General features: G+C 45.8%; 1 protein-coding gene across 2 annotated transcripts in view; it reads left to right on the plus strand.

Annotated features, from left to right (window-relative positions):
* Nucleotides 1–20,279, plus strand: part of ClC-b (chloride channel protein 7) — a 55,461-nt gene that overhangs the window by 4,053 nt on the left and 31,129 nt on the right. For both annotated transcript variants that reach the window (XM_089541136.1, XM_089541137.1), the window contains exons 5-14: nt 461–570; nt 2,062–2,205; nt 3,511–3,594; nt 5,122–5,215; nt 6,328–6,392; nt 8,972–9,082; nt 15,846–15,900; nt 17,141–17,201; nt 18,347–18,485; nt 19,213–19,306. In XM_089541136.1, the coding sequence (XP_089397262.1) occupies nt 461–570; nt 2,062–2,205; nt 3,511–3,594; nt 5,122–5,215; nt 6,328–6,392; nt 8,972–9,082; nt 15,846–15,900; nt 17,141–17,201; nt 18,347–18,485; nt 19,213–19,306 (957 nt within the window). The remainder of the gene's footprint in view (nt 1–460; nt 571–2,061; nt 2,206–3,510; nt 3,595–5,121; nt 5,216–6,327; nt 6,393–8,971; nt 9,083–15,845; nt 15,901–17,140; nt 17,202–18,346; nt 18,486–19,212; nt 19,307–20,279) is intronic.

The raw sequence follows: 20,279 nt of genomic DNA on the forward strand, positions 1-20,279 counted from the left end.
CTGGTTGTGAAATATCTACTTTATTGCGTAACTGCTCTTTTAGCAGTAATTTTTAACATATTCTTTGGATTAATATAGTATTATTTTAGATGTCCAGAATTTTTATTTGCTTCTTACTTGCATCGGCTATGATTTTCTAAAGGCTATGCAAAAATCTCTTGAAATTAAAAAAAAAATTCAGAACGTTCACGGAATACAGCAAAAACTTTTGTATTTTATCGTTCAGCACATTCGTCCCTTTGTCATTGCTATCATCTAGGAATTGCACATTAGTTTGGGATGTGTGCCTTTTTGATAAAAGTATTGCTCAATGAGGCACAACTCACGTGAGAATGACAGCAATTAAATTGCTTGCATGCCAACAGTTTGGCAAGTCTGGCTTTTGTGTAGCAGAAGTTTCTTGATCCAGATGCTTTGCAGAGTGATCAGTGCTCTTCCTTAGCTTGGGTTCACCATCAAGGGATCAACAAGTGCATCCACGAGGACTGCATCATCCTGCCTTACCTGAGCTGGGTCGGCATGAATGCGGCAGCCGTACTAGTTGGTGCAATCTTGGTGGCCTACATCGCTGTGAGTGAGGCTTTGCTAGCCAAGCGTATTGTCATTGCCATATGGTCTGCAATGGTGGTTAACATCTTCTCAGAAGAACCTGTGAATCAATGTGTTTCTAACTTTTGTGCCAAGGCTGAAGAAAATGGCAGAGGCGTAATTTCCTGGAGGAAAACTATTTCACGAACACTTGAATGTTACAGTTTGATACGAACTTCGGATGCATGCAGCAGTTTCGAATGGCAGGATGTGTAACTGTGAACAAGCATATATGTCTGTATTTTTTTTTTCTGCATGGATACTAAATGAGCAACAGCTTGGTGACAGATTGTTGTTGAGGGCCAGTGAGGTGTTCCAGGTAACGCTGAGCTGCACTGCATGGACGATGCTGGGGTTTTGTCCGAAGCACGCGAACAGTGCTTTACAGAGAAGTGGAAGCCACATTTGGCAATGGCTACTTTGAGGCGTGGCGTTTGGGCTAGTGTGATATCGTTGTGCGCTATTGGCTGCACCTAATGCTGAGGCTGTAGGAGTGTGTATTTTCAGCCAGGAGTGTACAGTAGACTGTATACTGCTGCCCCCTTCCCATTTTCAGTTGTGTCCATAGTGCTCTGCTTTTGGCTATGGATGCAGCTGGAAGCATCTTAGGTTAAGGTTTAGGTTAGGTTAGGTTAGGTTAAAGGGACTGCGAAACACTGCTTGGGGGGATACCGGCTATACTTCAGGTGGGTTCTTTATGTCACACAGATGATGACTTAAAAAGAATTACAGTAATCGATGCATAGGAACGGGAGTTATTCAGTGGAGAAATTTCAAAATACAAGCAAACAAAACGCTGCCCTCAACTCGATTTTGGCGGGGCTTCCCACTCCTATTTCGCTCTCCCAATGACGGCACTTGGCGCAACCAATCAAAACAGCCAGCCAGAGCACGTCGCGGAAGTTTGTACTCCATGGTTGCCTGCTCTCTGCAACTCGTTCTTGCTGAGACTGGCAGCGTCGTTTCCATGCCAGAGCGCCCCTGGTGGTGTATTTTTATTTTACTGGCTTTGCATGGCTTTTATCTTAGACGAGCAAGTTGTTTTTGTTGGTTTAATATAAAACGCAGGCAGGTGCAAAATGTGTCTATTTATTCACACAATTTGCAGTATATTTACTGTTTGTCCGATCATCAAGCTCGCGCCAGGTGATGTCACATCCGCTGCTAAAAACCCGCCACTGTGTGGCGACACCATCAGAGCCATGAAGTTGCTTTTGGGAGGACATTAAAATATTAAAAAACGGAATATACGCGGTATTACCGACGCTAATAGCACCATTATAACTCACTGTATGCAATTAACAGGCAAAACAGTTAACTAAGATTGTGTTTCTGGGCCCCTTTAAGGTTCAGTGTCAGTTAGCTGGCATCGCTGTCCCAACAGTTTGTGAATGGAGCTTTGTACACTTCATGGAAGCTTTTCTCACTGCCTTCTCCTTATGTTGACCCATGTTTGCCTTGGCGTCTTTTCAGCCGGTGGCAGCGGCGAGTGGCATCCCAGTCATCAAGTGCTACCTGAACGGTGTCAAGGTGCCCCAGGTGGTTCGGTTCAAGACGCTAGTCATCAAGGCGGCCGGCGTGATCCTTTCCGTGGTTGGTGGCCTGGCTGTAGGCAAGGTGAGTGAGATGCAGTGTTGGCGTCCCTCTGTTGCCTAGGCTCTTTGTCGAGTGTTTACCTAACTTGCAGCCCCTCGTGTAGAATGTCTTTGTGAATTTCTACTTTTAGAGTGCAGCTTTTAGGTGCCCGTTCCTGCGTTGAGCGGTGTGCCTCGGCGTAACCGAGCGAACAAGCGCATCGGAAGATGAGACCGAACGCAGAGTGCAGCAGAGGATTAAAGGCAGCGGTAGTAAACAGAGCATGAGCAGGAAAGTGGTAGCATGAAGGCAGGTTGCGCGGCAGGGACCCATGGCAAAAAGAAGGGAAAAGATTGTTCTGGAGCATGCTCATGGCCCTGGTCCTTCTCTCCTTGCGGCCTTGGGAAAAAGATATGCATGGATTTATGATTTGAGATGGTTTGAGCCTTTTCAAGAAGTTGGGGGCAGAGAAACTCAGCTTGATGCAAGCTGTGGTGCCTACTGTCTTTCTCGGCGCTGCCACTCGCTTCCAGAAATTTCGTGCTTGTTTTTGCACTTGCTGTTTTTTGCTGTTTTGCCCAAACCCAGAGCTGCCTCCGTTTGGACCTGCATTTTTTACATGCGGTCGCGTACAATTTAAATACCACCGCAGCTGCACTAAAAAATCACACTACAGAGAAGCGTAATCATTGACCAATTTTTGTGTGCTGCGTTGTTTGGAAAAGATGTGATGGGAATATGTTGCCTGGCTGGGGTGACAGCATGGCCGCATACTTTAGTGGTAGCGACATTGCCGGGAACCTCGGAGAGTTCATTGAGCTAACTTGTGCCTGCAAGCAGAAACAACTCAACAACTCAGGGGCAGGGATAGCAGTAAGCATGCTCAGTGGTCGTTAAAGATCGGTAGGCTGCTCGTTCTTGGCCATGTTTGATTAAAAAACAGCATCAAATTTTAGAGATAAAACGCACATTAAGCATTTAGAACACCACGGAAACAGCTATGCATGATCATTGCTTTTCCAGAGCTCTCTGGTTGTTTTTTGCCTAGTGAACCAAGTGATTAAGCTGTATGTCGACGGGGCTAAACAACATGGATATATAAGCAAGAAACAGATAAGAAAACCCTGGGCACTTTGCGGCAATATGATGGTGATGATGACTGCAGAGTATTCAGAAGAGTGAGCGTAATTTCGTAATGAAATTGCCAGCCCGCACATTAATGCCCTGGCAGTGTAGGTCACTACAGGCTTGGGCATTTCACACGTGATCCCACTGTTGGCATGGAGGTGGATTTTTCGTTTTTTTTTTTCGCGGGTTTTGTGCATTCTTGTGCATTAATTCTTACAGGAGGGTCCAATGATCCACTGTGGGTCGGTGATAGCGGCTGGCGTCTCGCAAGGCAAGAGCACCACTTTCCGGAGAGATCTTAAGGTGAGTATCCAACAAGCAGTGGTTAGCACAGTGTTGAGAAGGTGCAGGGAAAAGGAAGCATTTTACGTTGAACAGGAAGGAGATAGTATGAGGAAGCTGCAGAGATAGAGAATGAACGTGACGCGGTCATCAAATGCCAGAAAGATTGGAAGAGAAAGTAAAGAATGGGCTTTTGCATGTACAGCTTCCGTGGCAGATAAGATTCTGGGAAAGATAAGGTGACCGCATTGTGTTGGAGCTGGCACCTACCTTCCATTGTTTGTGGAAAGAATGAAATGAAAAATGATCTGTGCGAGTTTCACCTGGGGCATCGTTCTGTACTTTTTATGCTTAGCTACATATTTTACTGTGAATGATGACCAGCTGATGAGGAAACTTGCGGCGCTTTTTCTGTTCCGTTGATGTAGATCTGTGTGTTAGGGAACTGTAACTGTGTCGGGAAATGGTGTCGTTCGATTGGGGACTTGCATCTAGCTATTTACAGCTGCAGTCACGCTTGGCTGATTTTACCCTGCTGTCCACTGGCGATGAGTGCGTGTACTTAATGCTCATATAGGAGCTTAGAAATAGTTGGGCTGACAGTTTCACAGGCTGTTATTAATAATTTTTTGCTGTCCGTTTTCGTGTATCTGAAGAGTAAGTATGAATCAGGGCAATATTTAAACTAACACAACACTATGATGTGTAATGTGACAAAAGTGATTGCTTCGGGAACTTTTCCACAAGCTTCACAAAATTATCTTGTATATTTCAAGTGTGCGTGGAAAGGTTGCACTAAGTTTAGCCTAAGCGAGCAACATTAGAGTATAAGAGCGTGTTGAACTGGTGGAGCCGGAATTTTTTCTTTATTAGCCTGAATTGTGAACAGGGGAGGATGAAAGATGGTGAAAACAAGAGAGTGGTTTTTACTTTTTTATTATAAAAAAAACTAGGTATGTAGCTTCAGAAGACGTGATAACCGGGGTAAAGAACACATGCGTGACATCAAGATAGTGTTGAGCCTTTGACTAAAAAAAAGGAGCTTGCTTTGCTTGCGATTGTAGTCAGATAGTCTACTTTCCCTGAATGCTTTTATCATTTAGCTTTTATTAATTTTAATTGTTCTAACTCTGAATGTTTTTCATGCTGTTCTATGTCCAGGTTTGTCATGTCTTCTGGAGCTATATATGCAGTTTTTGTTTTCTTTGTAGCATAGTAGCAGTTGTGAGAGAATGCTCATGTGCCTTCGCTTTTCTTTTGTTCTCATTTGTTGGACCTTCAGGCTATTAAGTGGGAAGGTTACGTTCATTCAAACTTTATTTCAAGGAGGCTCTGCTTATACAGCTGGCTCGAGGGTGTGCACGTCGATCGTCAAAAGCTGTGTTGCTGACTGTGTCGGAAGGGCTGCACAGTCGATTTTGTTCTTGAATTTTGTTTCCTCTGTCCTTGTGCTATGAGATGTAGTACGTGAGGAAGGAAGGTTTTTTTTTGCTTTTGTATGGTGTCTAAGTGCTTGACTGGAACCTGGCCCTCTGTTCCTTTGCACAGGTTTTCCAGGAGTTTCGCGAGGACCACGAAAAGCGGGATTTCGTCTCTGCCGGTGCAGCTGCGGGTGTTGCGGCTGCCTTTGGGGCTCCCGTGGGTGAGTGGCTCCTCTTGTGTGAACGATTCACTGCACGTTCGCTGGCGATTTTGCATCATGAAGCATGAAGTCTATGCTCGTTTGTAGCCGGGGTCATTTTCCCCCTCAAAGAGTCACTGAGAGGGCACATTGAAGTTGGTCTGCACCGATCGATCGCCACACTCCCGACGACGAATAGGTTGTTTTAGCTGAAAACGAAGTTCTTATTAGCCAGAAACGTTAAAAGAACTGAAATACAGGAGTCGGGCCCCTGGCTTTTTTATGAGCAATCTACTATCTCTCTCTGTCGCACACGCACGTCTCTGAGGCCAGGCTGCATCGCCATTCACTTCGAACTGGTGATCACAGGGTTCTTTTCTGCATTGAAATGAAGTAAGGAGTCTGATTTTAGTGGTAGGGAACAAAAAATTAATTTTTAAGTCAATTTTTTTGGCAGCAAATGCGTCTTTTGCTGCCAGACAAATGTCAGTGTAGCCAAAAAGAGTGAGAAGATCTGTTCTCACTAATAACAGAAATAGGATGGAACTTGAACTCCTATCTTGGGTGAGAAGAGCTGGGTGGGAAGGGCAGTAAAGGGAAAAGAAAACAAGGGCAAGGCAGCAAGTGTTGTGTGAAAATCTACTCAGCTGTTTCTTTTGGAAGTCACGAGGGGCCGTTGGATGCTAAAGATAAGTGTAATGCTATCCTAAAGGGTTGAAAAGCAACAGCCGCAAGGATGCCTGACTAAGTAAGGTGTAGAGGGCGATTGGTTTTTGGCAGTTTTGTGGGGGGGGGGGGGGGGGGGCATTCATTAATTCGGACATCTTTTCCGATCCATTGAAGTCTAAATTAGTGAGATTTTATGTACTACCTTGCTTTGTTCAATCCCATCGGGGTGCTTCTTAGTTATCAGGGCTGCATTTGCATATTCGAAGTGTGCAAAGCACTTGCTTGTGTTTTGATTCACTGTATTGAACTGTATGAAAGTTATGTTTTCTTAGTGTTTTAAAGCTCGGTAGTTATGCAGTGCGTATGTGGCTATGTTCAGCGTAGTGCAAAAGTTGGCTAAGGGTTCGCTGCACATTGGAGTGTGGCACCGTGCCTCTGTTTCTCACGCTTGTTGCACTTCCCAGGTGGTGTGCTGTTCAGCTTGGAAGAAGGGGCCAGCTTCTGGAACCAGTCTCTGACTTGGAGGATTGTATGTGTTGGCTTCTTTCTTCCTTTTTTTTTTTGTTTTTTCTGCTGAAGCAAAACCATTATTCATGCTGAAGGCTGTGCAAAAGTAAATAGATACCTTTGAGCAGGTGGGGTTTGCAGTAAAAGGACTTAGTAGCATTCCTTTTCTGTATATTTTTTTAACTGAACCATTGCAGGCCCCAATTGGAACAGCATGTACAGTCGGGGACAAAAGTCTCCGGACCACGTGTTCCTCAGACGAAGCTTATAACTCTACTATCAGACAGCGGCTGGAGACCACACTTATGGAGGTGAAAGAACAAAAATTTAACTTTTACCTCCACCAGTGTGGTCTCCAGCCGCCGACTAATAGCAGAGCTATCGGCTTCGTTAGAGGAACACGTGGTCCGGAGACTTTTGTCCCCGACTGTACCAGTATGCCCTGTTGAAATTTGGGGCCTGGTGTGATGAAGTTGTAACGAAGAGATGGCAGTGCCCCTTTCAAGTTGCTTCTAAGATGGCTGTTACTAGGCACCTTGATATTGCTGCTCTTCGTAAATGTTAGTCAGATACAGCTTACCGTATTTACTCGCGTAATAGGCGCACTCGCATAATAGGCGCACCCCTAGTTAGGGTGCGAAAAATCAGATTTTTTTATTTCTGCGCATAATAGGCGCACCCCAAACTTGGCACTGTGATCAGTACTGTATTTACACGATTGCAAGACGACGCCTCGCCACCCCCCCGCTTCCCAATCTTTATTTTAACAAAGTTTTTGCTGAACTGACTACTAGTCCCTACTAGTGCTGCTGCCGTCGCAGCTGCTGCGGACCCACAGCACGTACAACGACATCGCGTAGAACAGCCGCACACAGTTTTCAGGGATGCTCACTTTAAACGTCTGTTTGGAAAGCTTCATCTCCAGCCGGAAGCGTTCCCGACTTAGGCCCACAAAAACTTCGGCGCTTGGAGTCGCGTACGAAAATTTAGGGATGCCACAGTCGCACCTGCCGCACTTCTCGGCCACGTCGTATTTTCCGACCTGCCGCACGCTTGCCGTGTTCGAGAGCAAACTCCCAGCCGTGTAGCTGTTAAGGTGCTTGCCCGTGGAGCTAAAACAGCAACGCTCCGCGGCAAAGCCATAAACCACGATGAACTATCGCGCTATCGCTAATCCCGGCACTTGACAGCAACAACAACCAAAAAGAACGAGCTGGAGATGCTGATGGCGATATAGATAGCGAAAGCTCGCGGCGGAGGAAAACGATGATGATGATGATGAGCATGGCCTTGGGCGCCCTCCGTGGGCGGCGTCTGGAAGCTCCTGTGCACGTGCGTGGCCACCGCGATCAAGTGCCCGTTGCGCGCAGCCGGAGCCGATCGCGGAGGCCTCGGCGCGTGCATTCCGAAGGCTATTCCCGCGTGTGTGGTGGAAAGTTTCGGTGCGGCCCTTACACGGATCTTTTTTTCTAAATTTTCTTCGCGAGAACGGGGTGCGGTCCGTACACGAGTGGGTTTATGCGGTGTGTTCAATTTTGCGAGTCGAAAAATTTCCGGAAATTTTACCCCGCGTAATAGGCGCACCCCGAACTTTGAGCCGGATTTTCTGGAAAAAAAGTGCGCCTATTATGCGAGTAAATACGGTAATACAGTAGTAGAGTCTTGATGATACGAATCTCAAGGGGTTGCAAAAAATGTTAGGGTCACCCGAAATTCGTATCATCCAAAATGAACAAAATCCATGTGCAAAAAGCACGGGAAATACATTCACGGAGCTCTGTTTGTGGGTGATCGAATTTATTGACGGCTGCACTCTATTGTTTGCTACTCTTGGTGTTAACCATTGCAACTGACGATCGTGACTTCAGCGATGTGCAGGCAGGGCTCGAGGGTGCGGCCATGGCCTGCATGTTTGTGTTATCCATAGCGGCGTGGGAGTGTGTTCGGGACACACAAATTCCTGCACATTGTACTCAGTGCAGCCTTGCCGGGAAATTTTTCAGATTCGTGTCAAACGTGAGATTCTGCTGCAGCAACTTTAAAAGCTGCACCCATGCTCATGCTGCGGCCTGCCAGTGTTTGCTTTTCAAGAGCAAACAGTGTTGATAAAAGCGTGAACTGGACAATATATCAGTGGGTTTGTCCCTTATCTAGTCTGCTTGGAAGTTAGACCCGCAAAAAGTTCACAGATAGCACTTGGTGCCAGCAGCCACAGATGTGGCTGAATGTGAAATGGAATTGTTAAGTGTTGACCACTTCTTGTTTGTACATAACAGTAGTACATGTCCTTGTGTTTCCGTGTATGTCAGTCACACTCGGTAGGCAGAACAGACTGGAAGCAGTTCAAAGTTAAAAGCTGCAACGAAAGAGCAGTTGCATTGTTTCCTAAAAGCAGTAGTGGTCGTAATTGTGACTGGTTGGTAGAGGGATTCACTTATGTTTGCTGTCAGGTGTGCGCTTTGCTAGTGCTGCTACCTTTGGGGCATATCTTGCAATGCAAGGGGCTTGATAAATAATGGGGGGGGGGGGGTATTAAAGACGGGGTGTTGTCTGAGAGCAAGGTGTGAAGTCTCAGGAGGACGCTCTTCCTTTCCCCTACAGTTCTTCTGCTCCACCATCTCTGCCTTCTCGCTGAGCATAATCCTCAGTGCATATCATGGTCACGCTGGGGAGCTCTCGTTCTCGGGCCTGGTCAACTTTGGAGAGTTCGATGTGAGTGCTGTCTACCGTATTTACTCGCGTAATGAACCCACTCGCGTAATGAACCCACCCCCCACTTTCTTAGACGAGAAATGAATTTTTTTTTTTCCGTCGCCGAAATAACGCGCACCTGCCCTGGGGGTCCATGCGTCGTGTGTGTGCATCTTCGAGTTATCTTGGCGGAAATGACCGGCGCTGTCGACGACCATAAAATTGTCAGATCGCACCGTGATAAGCATCTTTTGAAGCGAATGATGCTGAGCACCGGCGACACGAACAACGCGGGCATCGACTGCGTGCTTTGTTGGCGGATGCGCAAAAGGGATTTACTGGAGCATCGTCATTGAAATGGGGTGACGCAGCTTCCATTACGCTATTCTATTTACGCTATTATTTTTTCTTTGTATTTCAAGACCCAGTTTGTCAAACTTTTCTAATTCATCGTTTTCTTATAGCGATGATGATGATCGTGCACGTTGCCGAGTGGCTTCCATGAAATCGAAAACGAAACCTCTGCTTATAGCGCCATGCCAGCGCGGCGGCGGCAGTGCGAAGTAAAGACAAACGCACTTCAACGGCGCTGGTCGCCATTTCGCTAGCACTTCGCTTTGTTGCTGTTGGAGTTGAGTGCGCGCTACGGCCTTGGCGTTATTTCGTGCGTGCTGTGCGTTGTGTGATGGGGCGTTACGCTAGTTACACGGCAGCTTTCAAACTCAAGGTTGTGGAGCATGCCTTAGAGCATGGAAACCGTGCGGCTGGACGGCATTTCAGTGTGGACCCCGTGCGTGTGCGCTACTGGAGGAACCAGCAGGACGAACTGAGAGCGACGAAGAAAGATCGCCGCGCCTTTCGAGGGCCGAAGCAGGGCAAGTTTCCTCGCGTGGAAGAAGAAGTCTTGAATTATGTCAAGAGGCTCCGCAATGAAGGATGTGCCGTGTCCCATGAGCTCATACAGAATCACGCGCGGGCCACTGCAAGAGGCCATGGCATTCCCGCAAATGAATTTAAGGCCAGTTTTGGCTGGACGACGCGTTTCATGCGACGGAACGGGCTGTGCCTCAGAAGGCGCAGAACGTTATGCCAACGGCTGCCGGCGGATTGCGACGACAAAGTGCGTGATTTCCACCGCTTTGTTATTCGTGTCCGTGAGGAGAAAAAGTTTCTGCTCTCGCAGATCGGGAACGCGGACCAGACGCCTATATGCTTCGACATGCCGAGAAACAGCACGGTCGATACCAAAGGTTCTAAAAGTGTGCTGGTGAAGACGACGGGCGCTGAGAAGCAGCGGTGTACAGTGATGTTGGCGATAACAGCGGACGGCAGGAAGCTGCCTCCGTTCGTTATCTTCAAGAGAAAAACTCTGCCAAAGGGAGCTCTTCCGGCTGGTATCCACGTTCGCGCACATGAGAAGGGGTGGATGTCGGCTGATCTTATGTCCGACTGGCTGAAAACAGTCTGGGGACGGCGGCCCGGAGCACTTCTTCTGCCATCGCTGCTCGTTCTCGACAGCTTCCGCGGTCATCTCGAAAAAAATGTCCGCCGCCGAATGACCGAGTTGCGCACGGACCTCGCTGTCATCCCAGGTGGCCTTACATCACTGCTGCAGCCCCTTGATGTGTCAGTGAATAAGCCCTTCAAGGACAACGTGCGGCGGCTCTATGCTGAGTGGATGGCCGCGGGGAACCACGACCTGACTCCCGCAGGCAAGATCAGGAGGCCCACCATCGACATGCTGTGCCGATGGGTCCTAGAAGCGTGGAGCATGATATCCACTGAGGTCATCATCCACAGCTTCAAAAAGACCGGCATCTCCAACAGCCTTGACGGCACTGAAGACGACGCACTGTGGGCCGACGCCGATGCTGACGATGTGGCAAGCGACATTAGTCGAAGTGACTCAGATAGCGAGACCGAGTGAGGTCTTAAGTAGCCGGAGGCTTGTGAATAAAAATGTATTTTTATTCACATTCATCGCGTACGTGTTTGTACTATAAAGGTAAGGTTGTGACCGCGATTTTCCTCAATGTGACATGAAATTTCGACCTTCTCAAAAATTTCGAAAAATTTTTTCCCGCGTAATGAACCCACCCCCTAAATTTATGTCAATCTATGTGGAAAAAAGGTGGGTTCATTACGCGAGTAAATACGGTAGTATTTCGCCCTTTTTCTGTGGTTTATGTCTGTCTTGGAGCCTGAGGCTCACATTGGCAGCCACTGTTGTGTTGCTGAAGAAGAATACTTAAGTCGAGCCTCGATAGTTTGAAGTTGAAAGGGACAGAAAATTTTCTTGAGATATGGGGAGTTTGAATTAAGGGGGGACACTGGTCTTGAAAAGAAAATTTTATTAATTTAGCCATAGTTATGAAATTTTCAGGGCACATGTATTTTTGTGCGCTGATTCTAGATATGTCATTTAATTTCATGTAAAACAATTCCTTGAGCACTTATGCACTTTTTATGCAAGTATTTTGCGGAGAGTTTTGAAGAAAATTTGCTGCAGGAAACTCACTGAAATGTATGCCATTGGGTTCTCTTGACACCAAGGAATACAATAAGGGTAAATTTGTCTTCCTGCCTATCATAGAACCTAAGTTATAGGGTACTGAAGCTGCCACTTCAGAAGCAGGAACACACACTTTTCTTCTCATTTCTGAAGCGGCAACTTCAAAACTCTAAAACTTAAGTTCTATGATAGGCAGGAAGACAATTTCACCCTTATTGTATTCCTTGGTGTCAAGAGAACCCAATGGCATACATTTCAGCGAGTTTCCCGCAGCAAATTTTCTTCAAAACTCTCCGCAAAATACTAGCATGAAAAGGGCATAAGTGCTCAAGGAATTGTTTTACATGAAATTAAATGACATATTTAGAATCAGCACACAAAAATACATATTCTCTGAAGATTTCGTAACTGTGACTTCATGAATAAAAATTTTTTTTTCAGGACCAGTGTCCCCCCTTAAGGGAAACTTTTTAACGCACTTGGTGTTGCATACACTGAAGAGTTAGTTCCAATGAACCAGCTGAGCAAATTTGAAATAATGATAGTCAGCTGTAATAGCATAACAGCAGCATCATGCTGTCAGGAAGATATGACAGACTATGTAGTTTCCTACCGCATTGTGTACATACATTTGACACTTATTGATTTGTAGTCAGCCCCTGCCTTACTGATTCGTTCCTTTGATGAAACTGTCACAGCTTCTAATTGAAATTCTTTGAGAAAAATTCTGAATATTTTACGTCAGCAGAGATGAAGCAGTGAGTACCTCAGCTAAAATGGCAGTATGAATTACTGCCACATCCTACATGCTGGTCTACCATACTTTCCAGTGTATAAATCATTTTTTTTTTCTTAATTTTTCATCAGCGCAGCTTATAAAACGCTGCAACTTATATGCGGCAAAAAATTATGTGCCACCACTATCACAAAACTCAGCGCAGGCCGGTGCAGCGTGAATGAAACTCACCTGTGCATACCTTAGAAAGTATGAGAAGGTGGAGAAAACTCCACTCATGGCCAACGGAGAACAGGTCACCTTGTGTGTGTTGTCCAATGCCCTGTCCACTTTGCTTGGAAGCGGTGGTGCCCAGTTGGAGAGAAATGACTTGTATTTTTTGGAACCTGTCTCCTTGCCTGACTTATGGTGACGTGTTCCCCGTCAGGAGGGTGAGAGAGCGGCGTATGGTTGATGGCGGTGTGTGTGTGTGTGCCTGCCTTGGCACAAAGTGGCTAAAAGACATGGCACGCCCTGTAAATAACGCCCGTTTAGCACCGATGGCCAGTCTGTGTGGTAGGTAATTTCAGATAAGTTCTCCTCCACGGGCTGCCAGGGAAACACCGCTGATCAGCTAGCCATGGACCTTCGAAGATGCGCAAGCCAGTCTTCTGCACAATGTCATCATGACTGTCCAGTTGTTGGACTGTCACAGCACCTAGTGAACATTTTGTTTTCCTATTTCTGCCTCTCCCATGCATTGGTGTACTGTTTGCAGAATCTTTTATTACAGCCTCTGTGAAGTAGTACTCTGCTTGTGTTGCGTTGTTTGGAGAACACTGTGCCCGTGTTCATGTGAGTAATATGTCATTCATCTGTATCGTCACTTGCTCTATATAGAGCTTGTTTTTGTTTGTGGACCTTTGACTCCGACTCATTCTCTGGCTTGCAACTGTTGACAGCTGGGCACCAAACGACTACCCCACTTGTTTTTGTGGGCCTCATTGTGTTGATGTGTATTGACATTCATCAGCTGACAGTTTTGTGAGCGCATGCATGTGCATGCAATTTTCGTGTTGGAAATGTTGCACAGTACACTAAAAGGGGGGGGGGGGGGGAGGTGCCAGAAAATGCCCTTGGTTTAGCATGACAAGCTTGCCTGGAAATTGAACCACCAGGGAACAAAGGGAGATGGTGGTTTGGTGCTCAGTTTTTGCTGTTCATAAGCCGGAGAGTGGGTAGGAGTGAAAGGTGCACAAACAACAAGCTGTACAGAGTAAAGAATTGATACAAAGGAATTACATATTACTCATGAGAACCTATGCAGTTATAGTTCTCCAAGACAGTGCAATGCATGTGAAGTGCTGCTTAACAAGCGTTGTAATACAAAAAGAGATCTTGCAACGATAGTGCACTAATGCACGAGAGGGGCAAAAATAAGAGCGCGAATGGTTCACCGGGCACTGCAACAGTCTGATGACCAGAGAGGCAAGATGAGGCCGTCCCGAAGACTGATGCGCAGTTTCTTGAATGTCTGTGGCTAACTGATCAGTGGTGTTTAACCGGGAGTTGTGTGGGAGCGCTTCTTTGAAGTCTAACTGTGGCATAGGCTGGCCATCGGCACTAAATGTCCTTCATGTACAAGGCGCTTGACGTCTTCGTCACTTCGCAGCAAGGCAGGCGTGCAGAAATACCGTATTTACTCGCATAATAGGCGCACTCGCATAATAGGCGCACCCCGAACTTGCCACTGTGATCAATACTGTATTTACACGATTGCAAGCCGACGCCTCGCCACCCCCCGCTTCCCAATCTTTATTTTAACAAAGTTTTTGCTGAACTGACTACTAGTCCCTACTAGTGCTGCTGCCGTCGCAGCTGCTGCGGACCCACAGCACGTACAACGACATCGCGTAGAACAGCCGCACACAGTTTTCAGGGATGCTCACTTCAAACGTTTGTTTGGAAAGCTTCATCTCCAGCCGGAAACGTTCCCGACTTAGGCCCACGAAAACCTCGGCGCTTGGAGTCGCGTACGAAAATTTAGGGACGCCGCAGTCGCAACTGCCGCACTTCTCGGCCACGTCGTATTTTCCGACCTGCCGCATGCTTGCTGCGTTCGAGAGCAAACTCCCAGCCGTGTAGCTGTTAAGGTGCTTGCCCGTCGAGCTAAAACATCAACGCTCCGCGGCAAAGCCATAAACCACGATAACTATCTCGCTACCGCAAATCCCGGCACTTGACAGCAACAACAACAACAAAAAAAAAAGAGCTGGAGATGCTGATGGTGATATAGATAGCGAAAGCTCGCGGTGGAGGAAAACGATGATGATGATGATGAGCTTGGCCTTGGGCGGCGTCTGGAAGCTCCTGTGCGCGTGTGTGGCCTCCGCGATCAAGCGCCCGTTGCGCGCAGCCGGAGCCGATCGCGGAGGCCTCGGCGCGTGCATTCCGAAAGTTTCGGTGCGGCCCTTACACGGACCTTTTTTTTTAACATTTTATTCGCGAAAACGGGGTGCGGCCCATACACGAGTGCGTTTACGCGGTGTGTTCAATTTTGCGAGTCGAAAAATTTCCGGAAATTTTACCCCGCGTAATAGGCGCACCCCGAACTTTGAGCCGGATTTTCTGGAAAAAAAGTGCGCCTATTATGCGAGTAAATACGGTATATATCATCTGCGGTGCATCTGTGCTCTCAGCCTCCTCCCTGGGCAGAACATCTTTGGTCAAGCATGGAAGATTCTTCTGGAAGGCTCGAGTAGTTTCTTCTCCAGCCAAACGGCGCTGCTTCTGAACGAACTGGAGAGGATGTAATCCGGTGTGCTCGTTACACGCTGTCTGTTGGTCACGAGTGGATTTTTCTCTATCGTTCTCGTACTTCCTACAGTGCACCACGCTGGCCTCTTAAACATGCACCGAATTTTGGGAAAACCACATTTTCTTTTGGTAGGCCCTGTTACTGTGCTTTAAAAGAAAATTGGTGCCTAAAAGAGGAAAACATCATTATCATTGAAATGTTACCTTATTGTACAGCCACGTAATCTTGCCATAGCCAAACTAAATGTGGTGGCACAGAGCCCAGTCTAGCCGTGTTCTTGCAAAGTTTTGATTTCGATGCCAGTTTTGTCGGCATCACTTCCATTATGCATATTGTTCTTGTCACACTCTTTGCAATTGCTTTGCATGCGACATGTGACACCTGCGAATATGTGACCTGCGTACGCTTATTGCTTGGTCAGCTTGTGTCTGAAACCAGTGAACCTGTTTCTTGAAAGTTGTACACACTGTTCAAGATTACATGCTGGTATTGGCAGTGTCTGCAGTCGAGCGTTTCTGATGCCATTACTATTTGCCAGCCTGCGAAGAACATTCGACTCCTATTAGATATGTCTCAGTGTTGTTTGAACTGTCTTCACTAAAACAATTTGGTTTTTAGTTTCTTGGTTTTGGTTTGGATATTGTGTGGTAGATGCTCTGCTTGCATGCAAGCCTTGCTTGTGGAAGGAAACACAGTTCTTCTTCTTCATCTTGTTGTCTTTTTTTTCTTCCCCTCTTAGGATGTTGAATGGAGCATTATCGAACTGCCCATCTACATTGTCATGGGGGCATGCGGTGAGCTTTTGGGCCTTTCCATCTTTGGGGTAAAGCTTGTGAAACGATGTCTTGCATAGGGCAGGCTGGGCAGGAATTAGGATTATTAACTCTTTCCTTACCACGGGGAAATTGGCTGTTTTTTGTATGGTTTAGTTACGAATTCTTTGTGCAACAGCTACTAAATGTACAGTGGCATGCGGTACATAAAACTGAAGGTAAATGAACGTGCTTTCAAGCAGTATTTATTTTTAAGAAATACAAAAAAATTGATTTACATAAAAAAATATTCATGAACAAAAAAACAAAAAAATGCAAAAAGTTTCTGAGTAAGGAGTAATATCTCTGGCAAAAAATTTTTTACCGAAATTCCAAAATATACAAATTGTGGGTATATCAATAGGCAACATTTCTTTATAAAATGATGCCCATACACTCAGTACTCTTTGAGTTAGGAAAAATTACAAGACGCATAGTGAAATATTCAAGTTTTTGATTGGTCCTACTTAAATTTAAAAACGCGCGTGTTAAATGCACAGTACAAATGCACATTACGAAAGAAATACAGTAATAACAAAATGGGTTATAGAAATTAGCAATCACAAATAATTAATGAAAGCTGATGTTCCCGGCTGATCGGCTGCGTCTTCCTCATCTGAGCTGAACTCCGACGACGCGACATCGATGTCCGAGTCATCTGTGCTCGATGGGTCTAAAAGATCACTTGCCGGGTCGTTGGGATCGAGCAAAACTGCGATCTTTCGAGCGCGCGCGGTTTTGGATGTCGACGCCATCACTCTGCTCAAGTGCGCGTCAACCTTCACACCTGCGCGCCCTTTAAAAATCGCCGCCACGCGGTAAAAATGTGAACCGTGCAGAAACGGAAACTCTACTTTGTATACAATCACCTAGATGGCGCCACAAGTCCAGGGCGCAGTGGCATTTTTAAAATTCGCGCTCAAAAACTTCGCTCGCCGGCGATCTACGCCTAGTGCCGTGGTAAGGAAAGAGTTAAAATTAACTCTCAGGACATCACATTGCATGCTTTAGTTTGTGTGTGCTCCAGTAATATGGGTGCATTCATTATGTGCATTCATTGCATGCTATGAGCTGAAACTACAACTGGGCTTCCCTCTCTGTTTTCCCAGTCAGTCACTTTCCGTAGCTAGTAAGTAGATACGGCGTGGCGCATTTCCCGTTTCGCCGTTTCAGTTTTGTTTTCAGTGGTGGTGAATTGGGCTACACCTATTTTTTCACCCAGGTGGTCTCTTGGGAGCAATTTTCAATCTGGTGAACTTCAAGCTGACTGTTTTCAGGATAAGGTACGTATGTGCTTGTGTCTGGTGTGATCGTTTTTTTCTTTCCTTGTGTCATATATATGGCTTGAAAAGAGAGAAAGTTTTATCTGACGAAGTGTTGAAATGCAGATTTAGTGCAACACTGATTGCACGTTACAGATATAACATGGTACACATAAACTGCGCTTTGTTAGTTTACTATTCTAGATACTTTAACATCATCATGACCAATGAGCAAGCCATTGGAGGTAATTTAGGAACGAAATTGTCTCTGTTATGCAAGGTAAGGTACTCAAACCGTAAGCATCTGCCATATCCTCCCGAGACTGCAATGGAAAATTTTTCTAATGCATTAGACTGCGGAATTGCAAGCATGGCATCTATGAAAGGAGTTGCTGGTTCTGTAAAACACTCTTTCTCAGCTATGTTTAGGGCCTTGCTCCTATCCTATCATTTTCTTCCTCTTCAGGAGATCTTAGGTGGGAGTCAGTGCGAGTGCTTTTCATGGCTGGGGTCCAAAAAAAAAATCTGATTCACTTAGATTCCAACTGGAATTAAAGCACTTTTAAACACTTTATAGAACACACACAGGCATGCATTGGAGTGTACTTTTTTTCTATGCATCAGAAATTTTAGGCTTTCTTCGTATTGGACATTTCTCTGCCACAATGAAAGATTCGAAATGCAGCAAAAGATACTTCAACCGTGTTCTGAAATGTAAATTACTGTATCCTGAACGTTTGAAAGAAATCAGTGGCACAATTTGCACTGTAAGTCCTGAGAGGATATTATGATTATCAATAACTTGCTGACCATGGGTTATTTCAAAATTTTGCCTTAAAGTTGTTCACTAAGTTGTTCATGAGACAGGGTTTTTTTTTTCGTTTGCACCTGCTACAGAAGCTGAAATTGAATTAATTACTTGTAGGAAACATGCAGTACTGTTGCTTGGGCTGCTCCTGTTGTTGCTGTCAATCTCGAGAGAGTTAGGATGTCTTCTACTCTTCGAGTTGGGATCCTTTCCTGGTGTGAACAGAGTCCACTTGTTATGCTGTGATCGTTCTGTGGAAGCATTCACTCTTCTTCAAGTTTCCCTTTCGAGATGACCATAGCCAACGCTGAGTAACAACTAAAAGCGACAGACATGAAGCGAATGCGGTGCTCTGCAGGTACCTTTACCGGCGTTGGACCAGGGTCATGGAAGCTGTTGCAGTGGCTGCTGTCACTGCCTCCGTTGGCTTCCTCATGATCGACATCTCGACCGATTGTCGGCCTCACATGGATGACTTGTACGATAGCACTTTGCAGGTGAGCTGTTCCTGCGATTGTTTGCTGATGGAGGGGAACTATTTTGACGATTGTGTGCTAAGCGAAGCTTCAACCTGGAGTGTCATTTTTAAGGCCTCTTGTTTCCCAAGCTTCCGCACTTCCGTGAAAAATGGAAGATTTGAACATTTTTCGTGGAATTGTATGTTAGCAGCCATATTGAAACCTTTTTGCTATACTGCTGCTGTTACGAACATCAGCAGGAATAGGAACTTGGCAGATAGAGCGCCAAGACATTGTGTGACCAGCTGGGCTCTGTTTTGACTGCCTGATTCACAGCTGAGAGCCGCCATCGTCACGGGCTGATGCCAAGTTCAGGAAACCGAAACTGAGCTCTCGGCCTTTCTGTGAACTTAACCTGTCTGAGAACTTCATTGATCACTGTTCATTATCACGATCAAAATTTTACGGGAAGCATGTGTGCGGAGAAAAATTTAATTTGGTGCAGTCGTGTACTTCAGTCGCCTGAAATGTGTCTAGATGTTAGGGGATGCGCATGCTTTGTCTGATGGTAAGGATACCGCTCGACTAGGCCATGGCACAGAGCTACAATAAACATTTTTTCGAGAATACACCTCTCATAAAATTTTGATTGTGATAGTACCTGCTTGTAAAACAAATCTTTCACGGGCTGGGCTAGTTAGTGATGTTTTTAAACTTATGTGCATCCCGACATCTATTAATGATTTATTATTTCTTTTTCCTGCAGTTTAATTGTTCGGATGGCCGGTACAGTGCACTGGGTGAGATTTGGTTCCAAACGCCCGAGGCCAGTGTCCGAAGCCTTTTCCATCGTCCTGAAGGTGAGGGCTACTTTCCAGCTGAGGTTGCGGTGTGCTGTAAAGTGCCCACATAGTGTATTTGCATACCAGTTTGTCAAGTTTGCGTGCTCTGTGATAGCTGATGAAAGTAGTGGATGGGAATGATGTGACTGTTTGGTGCTGTCTAAACTGTCTGTATTAGTACAATACAAAAGCTTGTTGAGCTGGGGGAATCAAAAAGCTGCTATTTCTGAATAACAATGACAACGTGAGTGATTGAATGGATGAGGGAGAAGGCTGAGATAATCTTGTCACAGATGTGCGAGTTGTTTTTTTTTCCTTATGTCGTCATGAAACTGGCGCCTGTATAAGCCAGGTCAAGGCAGTTAACATACTGTATTTATTGGTGTATAAGACTGCTTTTTTACAAAAATCTTGCTGGTGCGTCCTATACAAGGGTGCGTCTTATGTGCAATTTTTTTTTTTTTTTTGCGTGTTCAGAGGTTACTTAGGTTCATGTTCAAGCTTTTTTCATCAAAAAAATACTGCCAATAACATGGTCAATACTTCAATACGGGGGACCACAGTGCGCAACTTTTTTTAGATAAACTTTATCATGAAACGGCAGGGATGACGACTTCCGGGATCACAAATGGCTATGGCGGCTATGGCGTGAGTGTTGCTTTTTTCGATTATTTAGCGTTGCTTAAGAACTTATCACAGGTACGGTGCATTTCGCGATGGCCGCGTGTGTTTAATTAAGCCTCACTAGCCTAACCGGGTAAATTGGGGTGCATCTTATACAAGGGTGCGTCTTATACACCAGAAAATACGGTAGTTTTTAGTCAGCGCCTGTGTTTGCTTGTCTCGTTCATGTTGCTACTGTGCTGTAGTCCTCAGAATCTGTCGTGCTCTGTGATAGAAATGTATGTTCTGATGGTCGAGCTTGGGTGTTGTGGAATTTTGCCCGTCTAATGTGAATGTGAGATCTTCGCTGTGGAATCAGTTTTTGGTG

This window comes from Amblyomma mixtum, chromosome 4 (assembly GCF_055824585.1).
Source record: "Amblyomma mixtum isolate Tamu chromosome 4, ASM5582458v1, whole genome shotgun sequence".
In the NCBI taxonomy this organism is placed as follows: Eukaryota; Metazoa; Arthropoda; class Arachnida; order Ixodida; family Ixodidae; genus Amblyomma; species Amblyomma mixtum.